General features: G+C 45.4%; 1 protein-coding gene across 2 annotated transcripts; it reads right to left on the bottom strand.

Moving 5' to 3' along the window:
* Window positions 1-764: 764 nt before the first annotated feature.
* Spry1 (sprouty RTK signaling antagonist 1) lies at window positions 765-5,504 on the bottom strand. 2 transcript variants are annotated; one of them, XM_027391949.2, is made up of 2 exons: window positions 5,264-5,504; window positions 765-2,835 (listed from the first exon to the last, which is right to left on the bottom strand). In XM_027391949.2, exon 2 carries the CDS (start codon window positions 2,778-2,780, stop codon window positions 1,839-1,841), a length of 942 nt encoding a protein of 313 aa, XP_027247750.1. In that variant the 5' UTR covers window positions 2,781-2,835; window positions 5,264-5,504; the 3' UTR covers window positions 765-1,838. The 2 variants fall into 2 exon arrangements, with proteins under 2 accessions (XP_027247750.1, XP_027247749.1); XM_027391948.2 differs by lacking the exon at window positions 5,264-5,504 and adding an exon at window positions 4,537-4,646.
* Window positions 5,505-11,556: the final 6,052 nt, after the last annotated feature.

Raw genomic sequence — 11,556 nt, forward strand, 5'->3', positions numbered from 1 at the left:
ACAGGAAGCTGGGTGGGTGGCTTCCGGTACCTGGACTTGAATTAGCACCATTCTCCTATCTAATGCAGAAGACCAGGTCAGTGACCTGGGGAAACAGAGGTCTGAAAAAAAAAAAAAAATCTAAGATGCAAAAGTCTACCAGACCTCACTATTCCAGGTCCACAGTCACTTGACTGGCCCCAATAGTAAGGCATCAAAATTTTGTTTTCCCATGTGAAGCTTCAGGCTTATAGGACACGGAGAGCAGCTGGGTGACATCCACCAAAGGAAAAGGCAAGGCTGCCACAGGAAGGTTCCTGGACAGCTCTCTGGCATATTATGAGCTTTCTTTGGCAATCCTAATTCCTAATTATGAAAATACTTGTTAAAGTGACAGTTCCAGAGGTTCTTAGCATGTTTACCTTACTAAATCATTTAAGCACTATGGTTGGAAACTAATCTCTGAAGGCCATAGAGTTAAGATAAACACTTTTAAAAAACGTAGTTTCGCCTCATCTCAAATAACTATGATATGAACAAAACTCATATTTATGAAATAAAGTGGGAACATTAATCTTAAAAAAAAAAAAAACTTCACTTTACAAAGTAACACTTGGGTGTTTGATGAAACAATCCAGACCATAGATTTTTGACTTCTTAGCAAACATTCTGTTTAAAACTTGAGGTCTCCTGTGCCTACACTTTGTAACTTAAAGCCTGAAGAGCTTAAATCAAGTAACAATTCCACAGCAGCACAGGCTGAAAAATAAAAGATGAACTCAAGAGACAGTTTCATTAATTAATATATTTTCTGCATTGTAGTTAACATATATGTACTTTATGTACTTTCTTCGAGTCACCTTGTTTTTCATGAAGTAGTGATATGTTATATTCAGACATGAGTACATTTCAACAGTCTTTTGCAATAAATATCATAAAATAATAGAGATTCGCATAATAAATATTCTTTACAATAAAAAAGTTTAACAGACTTTTGTCTTAAAAATAGCCAGGATTCAACTTTGTGATTTATACATATACTATACAAAAAAGCACCACAATTTGTGGTTAAGGCAATGGAAACACAGGAAGGATTGGAAACACCCAGCTGTTAAGAGTCAAAAGGCCAGTCAGAGGCCAATGGCACCTTAGGGCACTGTAGCTCTGAGCAGCCTAGGGGCAGATCAGACAGGAATTTCAACTAGTTACCAACTGCCCTCAGTGTAGTGCGGGTGGGAAGGGAAGTCCTTCACAGACACGGGGCACTAGAGGAGGAACAAGGAGGATTAGCCAACATCATCTCTACTGTTTAGACGACATTGCAGAATGAATACAGAACTATGACAAAAAGGCTGTGTAAGGGGATGACCCACTGGCATCTCCCCAGCACACTGTGGGGGAGAATCTGAGGGTTGGAGGGAGAGGGCAGCGAGCTGTTGCAGAGCAAACTGTGTTCTAAGGAGTAGATCCTCCCATTCAACTTGGGGGTGGGAGGCTAAGATAGCTCTCATCAGAGGCAGATTAATATATAGCTTATGTAAGCACTTACATGGTTACTTTTTAATAAACCACACCAAGTCCCTGATCCCACAGTACCTGGCCCCAAACATCTCTCAGCCAAGTCTGGGTGTGCACACATCCTCACGACACAGCTGGAAACCTGATGGAGCACAAGGCTCCATAGGACTCCCAGCTCCCAGAACCCTTGAGGTGGGGTGAGAGCAAGCTGGGCACAGTTTCACAGTCCACTCCTTCTGAGGATCGTCAGAGACAGGAGAGACTCGAGAAGAAATACCACGTTTCTTAACAGCCACAGTTCGGAAGCAAGACATTCAGGAGGTCTAACCCACCTCCAGAAATCATGACGGCTTGCCCTGAGCCCTTGAGGGGCAGCTCTCCAGCTTACAATAGACAGTGTTGGAGTTCCTACACCTGCAACCAGGGCGGTGGGTCCAGTCATAACAGCCCCGGCATAGCTTTAGGCAGCCCTTGGCAGGAGGGTAGCAGAGCAGGCAGGGTAGGCATAAAGACAGGGCTCCCATGCATAGGTATCTGAAGCAGCAGTGGGACTGTGAACAGGAGCATGGGTTATCCGAGTAAGAGCCCCCGTCGTCATCATTGGAGCAGTGGTAGAAAATGCCCTTGACCAGGCACATGCAGGTCCCGTACTCCACCATGCTCTCTGCGGAGCAAAGGCACTGCCGGTCACAGGCCAGACAGGAGGGCAGAGCCCGGGGGGCTGTACACTCTCCACACTTGCACTTGCCACACTGTTCACAGATGAACTTGTGCTGGGTGGGGTCCTCTTTCAAGGAACCCTTCAAGTCATCCACAAGCAGCTGCTTGGGTTGGGTCCGGATGACCCTATCTGACCTATGACCGGGGATGGGCCTGGTGGGCGGAGATCTTCCCAACAGGCCCTGCTCGGAAGATGCACTACTGCTGCTCCCTGAACTGGCTGCGCTTCCGGTGCTAGTTGACCTGCTTAACACCGAGCCCCTGGCATTGCCGGAGTGGCTGGCAGGTCGGTGTTCGTTGCTGTTATTCACATTGACTGGTATGATTTCATGAGTCCTTTCCTGCTTTTCGGGTCTTGGTGCAGTGCGAGGAGCGGGTCTTCGCACTACTGAAGGTCCCTCTGTGTATTCATTGCTGCCTCTGATGGCCTTGATCTGGTCTAAGGACAGAATTGCAGCAGGCTGAGTGTCCCTGTCATAGTCTAACCTCTGACGGCCTTCCAGAGGCGGTGGCTGAATCACCACTAGGGAAGTGTGGCTGCCATGCTGACTTGGGGGATCCATGTGGAGTGATCTCCGGTTCCGGCAGTCAGCAGAAACCTGGCATGCATCGGAAATCCTAAAGAAGAGTGAGAGAGAAAATAAATGAGAAAGCATTTTGGGGAGGGGGGCGCCTGTAAGTAACAAATTGCCCAAACCACCTGGCAATGATCGCCTCCATCGGCTGATTTCAATGATGCAGAATCCTGGCAGGAGTCCAACTCCAAAAACAAGGATTGTGGAGGGCCACATCACAGGAAGAAAGCAAGCAAGACCTCATGCCACAAAAATTAGAAGTTGCTCTCCAGCTTCTAAAAAGCAGAGGAAGTCATGTCTTCCTGTTTGCAAACCTAACAAATAATTAAAATGAAATATGCCTTCGAAGGGAGCATTCAGTGCGCGCCCTGGAACTGTTCTCAGAGAGTTCACTATCAGTTCACTGGCAGTTCACGTAAGGAAAATGTCAGCTACTTTTTAAAGATTAAGAATGGCTTTAGTGCTGTGGCCTCTTGGCCATTTGTTCGCTGTTAAGAGCTTTAGATTAATGAGAAAATTAATCAAGGCAATTTCCAAAACACTGGATATTCCAAGCTCACGTGAATCTCAATAGGCCGTTTTGGGCACAAGTCCGGATCTAAAGCTCATCTGTGAGATGAGAAAAAGAATCTACAAGGAATGGAGAAGGCAGCGGCTCTAGCTGTCTTGCTGGCGCTAGAGCATGCACACAAACTCTGGATAGAAGGTTCTTTAAAGGTTAAACAAGGCTCACTCACCAACATGAATAACTTCTATGCACAAGTGTCAAACCTACAGAGCAGGGAGAGGAGCCCTAGTCTCTGCATTATCTTTATTTCCTTTCATTCATCTACACCACAGACCTTGATTTTCAACAAGCCCTGAATCGAGCTGCTTTTTGTAATAAGGTAAACACACTAATATCTCGTCACAACAAACACGTTTTCACGTCAAGAAATAATTTACAATTTATAATGCATTCGTCCTAAAACAGAGCAAAAGTTGACTTTCCCGTTTCCGGGCAGTAGGTATCTAGGATATTTTTCACACAAATGCTCTCCAAACCCACAGATGCACCCTAATTCAAGACGGCACTTGAATTAGGTGCCAAAAGAAAACAAAACGTCTCAAGGAAAAGCAGTTTGCTACGGATGCTCCTAGACTACATGTTTAGCTTCTTGGGGGCCCCTCTAGTTTATTCTACCTTCCCCAAACACGAGAAACACATCTGTAACAGCACGTCTTAGTACCGAACCCCTAAATGACAATGGGAAACAGCCAGTCGTTACTCCCGTGCCCTATCTATTTTAAAAAACTTAAAACTCCAAAACGAAGACTTTAAATGTGCCAAGTTTCATCCACAAGAAAGGAAGACGTGGGAATGGCTTGAGTAATGAAACCCCCAGGCATAGCTTTAATTCGCATTTTACAGGGCATTCCCAAGCAAGTTCGCTCTGGCGGAGCACCTCGGCGCCCGCACCCGCCCGGAGAGCAGCCGGGTGCGCGCGGACAATTCTGTGAGCCCGCACATAGGCCTCAGGGACACCGAGCCGCAGCGGCTCGGGCTGGGGAAAGTTATGAATGAAAACAGCTCGCGGGCGGGAGGAGGCAGCGCCCTCTCCCCGCGTCGCGAGGCACTGCGCTCCGAGCATAGGCGGCCGCTGGCTCCCCAGCGCCATCGGGTGCCGCGCGCTTGGCACGGGCTGCGCGACGACCGCCAGGATCGCCCGGCCCGCCCCGGCCCGCACCTGCCGCCCGCACTCACCTCGGCCTCCGCGGCGCCGGCCCGGGGCGCCGAACGGGCGGGATGCGCGCCGCATCAAGCGCGGCGGGGCGGCCGGGCGCTCATAGCCCGCGCTGCGGCCTCGGCGGCCCCGGGGCAGGGGCGCTTCTCCGCGGTTGGCGGCGGCCGAGGGCGGCTCCGGGACATCCGCCGGGTGCGCGCGGCGCCCGCTCCACAGCACCGTCCCGTCCCGGTCGTCAGGCGCGCGGCCCGGCGTCGTCCCGGGCGCTCGGGTCCCCGCAGGTCCGCGTCCCCGCAGTCGCCACGCCGGCTGCAGACGAGCAGAGACAGAAACACGTGAGTCCCTCGCCAGCCCGGGACGCTGTCCTCCTCGCGGTGATGGGCAGCCACGAGCCCGGGACACACGCGGCCGTGCACGTTTTGCCCCCACGGAATGCCCTGCAGTGAAAAGCGCGTCCGAACGGCGCGTCTGCTCGCGGCAAGCCCGCACTCGGGGACTGCAAAGTCAGGTCTGGCACGAGCGCCCGGCGGCTCGGTCGCCAACAATGCGCACAGACACGCGGGTGCGCGGCGATGCCAGCCCGCGTCCGCACACGCGGAACTCGCTGCCCGGCTACGGGAAAGCGAAAGGAGCCAGCTCTCCAGCTGCAGGGCCGGGCGCCCAGCGCGGGGCACCAAGCTAGAGCCAGATCCGAAAACGTCCGGTCCTTGAAAAAAAAAAAAAAAAAAAAAAAAGCACCATTCTCACCTGATCTCGCCAGGTCCTGGGCGGGAGGGCAAGGCTCTTGCCTAGTGCAGAGCCCGGGGCCGGCCTTCCCGGCACATGCACGTCGCGCGCAGCTGCTTCTTAGCCCGCAGAGCTCTGGCTGCGGGGCCGCCGCAAACTCCTGCGTGCTGAGCACTCGCGCGCGGGCTCCGCAGCATTTCAGCGTCGCCGCCACCTCCACCTCCACGCTGGGACCCGCCCCCGGTGATATCATGTGTCAATCACGCGGGCTGAGCCAAAACCCGGAGCAGGATTTTAGCGATCGTGGATGTGGACTCGAGGACGCTCCGAAAAAACTGCCTCTGAGCTCAACTGGGCAGCAACACATGTTCCAGGGCCCCTGATAGTCAGTGAGCTGTCAGCCTCCGATTTAAGGAAACCGATGCGTTCACCCTTATGAGTTAGAAAAGAGTTGTGAAGAACAGTAGGCAAAAACAAAACAACAACAACAACAAAAACACTTGTACACCTCTCCACCGTGCCCCAGGGAAAATGTGTGCTGATACAGTATGAAAGTTCCCGAAAGGACAGTCACTTTTGCAAATGTAATATAATGATCCACAGCAGGAAATCCCTCCTGCTGTGGGATTTTAGTGATTGTTCCGTTTCGGTTTATGGTATGATCCCAAAAATTACTCGGAAAAAAAAAAAAAAAACAAACCCAAGTAAGTCCTTGCTATTTTGTAATGTTTGTATAATTTTGTCAAAAAAACACAAACTTTTTTTTAATCAACAAAAAGCAAGTAAAATAAGAATAACTCATGAAGAAGCTTTAGTTTTAGTTACATGTCTGTCACAGGGTAGGGGGACTCTAGTAAGTGGGGAATGCTTTTTGTTTCCTTACAAACTCTGGGATTTTGGACATTTATTATTGGGATGATGTAGCTCAGGACAAAGTGAAAAGAACTATATGTGGAACTAAAAATTCCATAGAGGGTTTTTAAAATAACCTAAGACCCCAAAAATTGTTAATAGGAAATATTTTCCCAGGGAACTGTATCAGGAATAGTTTTGATAAACAACAGATCTCCAGGGTCTAAATCATCCATCAATGTGAGTTTGGATGTTTTGGGCTCAAAGTAGTTTTTTAAAGTGTTAACAATAACAGCAGGTTTTTTTTTTAAAAGCTTTTTGTTGATGTTGGTTTTTGCATACTTCATTTTCAAGTATCTAAATGCTTTTAGAACTCACAGTTGTGTGTGGAATTGCATGGGAGACATCCAGGACACTCCTGCAAAGAACATCCTCCATAAGAAAGGCCACTAGAGGATAATAGAACATTCTAGAAGCCAGGAAGCTAGCTGTCTGTTCACCTTCATGCTAGGAAATGTGTTAAAGTCATAGTTTCAAATGTAAAGCTGGTGGGGCTTTTGTATCTTGTCTATTTTCCCACAGAGGTAGCAATGTAATAAGGCCTGACAGCTGTGGATCTGTTTCTTAGGACTGGATTGGAAGGGTCCAATCGCTAATGCAGTATCATACCAGAGTATCTTTTTTGGCACTTCTCAGTTGTCTGCATAAATTTAGCAGGGAGGTCAGTGATAAAACGAGGACAGGGAGCAATGAACAGCTTTAATTACTCGACACTAATAAAATACAATTTCAAAGATTCTTACTAAAATACACTTCAGAGTATTTCAGCCAGAGATGTGCTAAAAAAAATTCCTAAGTTTTAAAAATTATAATAACAATCCATGAATTTTTGTCGGAAATGCTATCAAACATGGTTATGTTCTATTTCAAAACCGAATATGTTGCACAAAAGTGATTCTCTTCTATGCCTCCTCCTTGTGTTTCCTTAGATGCCACAATCCTACTTAGGATCAGGGTAGTCTTGCGCCTTGAATCTGGAAGACATTTAATGAAGTCTGCTTCACCTTTTTATTTCCTGCAGTCATAAGATTTGACAGAATTTATAAATTTTTAGCTCAAAACAGAGCTTCCTTTTTGTTTAGTAAACTTAATTGCAGTGAGTTTAGTCTAGGAATAAACAACTGGTGTAGGAAACACTTTTGAAAAAGAGGATGTAAGGGTCAGTGGGGAAATCACAGTAATTTCTAGTTCCCTATATCAAGATCTGTCTAAATACAGTGGGGTGGGAAGGGAGGCTCAATTTGTTTTTCAGTTTCACGGGAAAACACAATTAGCCATCTCCTTTGTTGAAAGAGAATAAAGTGACAAACTCATTTGGGAAATGCTTCAGAAGTGCTTGTGACTTAAAAGAAATTAAAGGACTCAAAGACTTGTTGATTTATTTATTTACCCAAATAAAAACATCAGAGCCATTGTGTGTGTGCTTCCAGGCTGACAAGCAATACCTTCTACATTTCCTAGTATTTAGTCATAAGTTACATTATTAATGGTGAAATTAACTATATTATCATTCATAGCTTTGCATCCTGTTGAGAAACAAACTTGAAACCAAAACACCACAGAAGTTGTGCATCAGCGGAGTTGGATCCATCGATAAGGAGCCAGCAATGGGAATTTTCCTTCCTTTCCTTTTAGGGCAATAATCACTGTATTACTGAGAGTCCTCAGAAAAGCTGCAAGGATGGGCCATGTTATTTTCAGTTTCCTTTTGTGAACAGCCTTTGCAGAAGACAGAAGTAGACTAACCTATTCTGTGAGACTTCCATAAACATCCCTCTCATTTTCAGAAGCACAGTTCTCACCCTCTAATATTCTGCACAGTTTTAAGTTCTGCAAATGGGAGAGATGACGTGCTTTGCTGAGTAAATGAAACTGAATGCTCTAAACTCTCAGCCCCACTGTGTGCGTGGTCTCCAGTGACTTGGTTATTCTTCGCTAGCACCTCTCCCCTAATGTGCAGGTGTGGTAAGGTTCACACAAACACTGCTGTGCATGCACAAGAGCCTTAAGTCCGTACAAGGAAGCAGCTCTGCCTCAATACAAAACAGGCATGTCTTACCTAGTCAACAGGACACTAATTCCTGATCCTGGCCCTGACTCCCTCTTCATTTTCCTAAGAAAGCAAAAGGAGCCATTTCTTCTGCCCTTTTGACTTGGGATGAGGAGCAAAAGGTCCCTTAAATTAATGAACTTAATTCTTCAGTTCTGGTCAGCAACAGTTCCTAACCTGAGCTCTTCCTACCACCTTCATCATTACAGATGTGCATAAGAATCTCATCAAGACAGAGCAGTAAGGAAAACCAAATTATCTTTTCATTAAAACACATCAGATTTGAAACATCTCCCAGGGCTTGCCTACTTTAATGTTTGTTTCCTAATGAAATAATTGTCAGGAACCACAGTTTGTCCTTTATTTAGGTCACTATAGACAAAGGACAGAAGTCTAACAGTATATACTTAATTTCCTTTGTAATTGTCAAGACATTTAAAGTAATCCCATTAAAAAACTCAGTTTCTCTATAGTGACTAATCACGTACAAGCACATACAAAGGTCTGAGTTCTGACTGTATCCTCCTTCTGCTCCATGGTATCACATCTCGAATGTGTCCTGTTTACCCATAGGCCCTCTGTCCAGTATTACAGACAGGCAGGTAGGGAGAACACTGTGTCCTGAAGCAAGCTGGATGGAGGACCCTACTGGGAGAAGTCCCAGCTCTGCCTTGTAGCTAAGTGATCTTTGTTTTCTCCTGAAGCTAATAGAAACACTGTAGGCTCCAGATGGAGTAAAACACATACAAATGTTTTGTGAGCTGGGAAAACCTATAAGTAATTAGTTGATGTTGTGTCAACATACTGTATAAAGAAGAAATGTGAGGACTCCCCTTTCCTAGAGTTTCATCCCTAAAGAATAAGCTTAATTTGCCTTATAACTTTTCATGTCAGTTGGGTTTCATTTTCGTTCTAAGACAATTTTCTAGGTTTGACCAACTGTTTTGCCATATTCACATGTGAATGTGTGTGTGTGTGTGTGTGTGTGTGTGTGTGTGTGTGTGTGTGTGTGTGTGTTTACATGTGCACATGCATATTTTGACTAGAATTTTGCAGCAGCTGTCCATTAAGTTCAGGTTAAGACAAGTAACTTTAACATTTGTCTGGAGGTTTGTAATGATTTAACTTTTATTTCCAGTTAAGACAATGAACATTGTAAACATTAAATTCCTCACAGGGGCTGAAAAGACAGCTCAGTGGTTATGAGTGCTTGCTCTTCTTCCAGAGGACCCAGGTTTGATTCCCAGCACACATGTTACATGGTCCACACCTCCTATAACTCCACCTCCAGGAGATCTGAAGCCTCTGGCCTCCCTGGGCACCTGTGCTAGTGTGCACAAACCCACATAGAAAAATGCACATAAACATGATTTAAAATAAAAATAGAAAAATTTAAATCCTCACTGTAAAATTTTACATTTGAAAATATGACTCTAACACATTTCCTATGCATGAAGGTGAACAGACAGCTAGCTTCCTGGCTTCCAGAATGTTCTATTATCCTCTAGTGGCCTTTCTTATGGAGGATGTTCTTTTAAGCATTTGAAAAGCAAATAAACATTTTAAAAATAAATTGAAGAACTTTAAAAGTCAAAAAATAATTTTTTAAAGCCTGAAGATGTTTGTTAGGGACTTTTACAATAGTTTTGGTCCTCCATAACAAATATCAGAGTTAGTAGTAGATGCATTCCATCAACTATGGAAGTATTTTAGCATCATGAATTTTTGTGTTGATTTTGAAAACTGAAAGCAAAGGTCGTAGGCGGTGCACATCAATGAACAAAAGCTTCTTGAAGCGCCACCTATTGTTGGAAACAAGTCATTTCACATTTCAGTGACAATGGAAAGAGCTTGTGGCTTGGACTTCAGTTTTTAAAAAAGTGTTTTTTACTCTTTCTTTTACAGATCACCATATAACTTTGGGTGTCAGTCTTCAGTGAAGTTACAAAATGCAATCTGTGTACACCAACTGCTTTTAAAGGAATTTGTGTGAAACACTGCATTCACAGAAAGTTACTAGATTGATATAAAGAAATTAAGGTAGCATGCGACTTTTAACTAACACATGAGAACCAATGTAACCAAGAAAAGGATTTCCCAGAAAATGTATGCACTTTTTCCAACCGTGACCTAGTTATACCTGACTGGGTACTGTCAGCTTGACCCAAACCTACATAAGAAGAAGAAGCCTCAATTGCAGAGATGCTTCCATCAGATTACCTGTAGGCAGAATCTGTGGGGCATTTCCTCCATAGCTTCTGTATCGGCTCCTGCCTCCAGGTTCCTGGCTTGAATTCCTGCTCTGACCTCCCTGGGTAATGGACTACAAATTGTAAGATGAAATAAACCCTTTCCTCCCCAAGTTGCTTTTGGTCATGGTGCTTTATCACAGCAATAGAAACCTGAGGCAACAACTTTCTTTACAATCCTTGTATCAATTGGGCTGACATCACAGATCTAATACCTTTGTTGGAACTCTGGCATTATGCTGACCCTGCCCCCTGACAATGGGTAGGACATGCATACCAGCATTTGGGCAGATACTTAGACAGTTCAAAGGGCCCTTTGTTACGTGGCCATGTCATGGCTTTGTCACACGTTATGGGGCTGCGTAAGGACTCAGTATGCATATGCAAGCTTCCCCTTTTAAGTAAGCGCCTTCCACATGTTTGCCCCTTCTTCCCCTTTCCTCCTTCTTCCTCTTCCTCCTTGTCCCCTTCCCCTTCGCCCCACCACCCCTTCCCCCAATAAACTCCATATGGGTTTGTTGAGTCTCTTGGTTTGTGTTCCATCTCTCGTAACTGAAACAAAAGAACAATACCTTCTATATGGGGTGTTGTATGGACTGAATAACTTCAGTATTGGAATTACATCTCCTTCTGAGGCTGAGTTTGGGTTTTGTTAATGAATTCAATAACGCCAAGTATACTGAGAAACAGTTTGGGAACATGTCAACAGAAAAATAACAAGATCTGGATTGTTACTTTGATTACTCTAAATCAAATGAAGGCACTTTTGAGACAGAGGGTTCCAAAATGCTTTCTGTGGGATGGTGAGAGGGCTCAGTGGGTAAAGGCACTGGCCACCAAGCCTGATGACCTGAGTTCAATTCCCCAGGACCAAAAGTGTTAAGATCTCTCAAAAGAATAATAGAAGGAAAGAATCAACTCTCACAAGTTGTCCTCTGCTCTCACACACACATACACATTGGCATGTAGATGTACACACACACACACACACACACACACACACACACACACACACTGAACTTTGAAGTAATGGCAGTGTCCTGAAGTATGCATGCTGCACCCTGGAGGACAGGAGGGGAGCTGGAATGCAGGTTATCATAGGG

Source organism: Cricetulus griseus (assembly GCF_003668045.3).
Source record: "Cricetulus griseus strain 17A/GY chromosome 1 unlocalized genomic scaffold, alternate assembly CriGri-PICRH-1.0 chr1_0, whole genome shotgun sequence".
Taxonomy (NCBI): Eukaryota; Metazoa; Chordata; class Mammalia; order Rodentia; family Cricetidae; genus Cricetulus; species Cricetulus griseus.

Excerpts from the sequence above, each read along its gene's own strand:
- Spry1 (XM_027391949.2), bottom strand. The coding sequence starts at position 2,780 with ATGGATCCCCCAAGTCAGCATGGCAGCCACACTTCCCTAGTGGTGATT.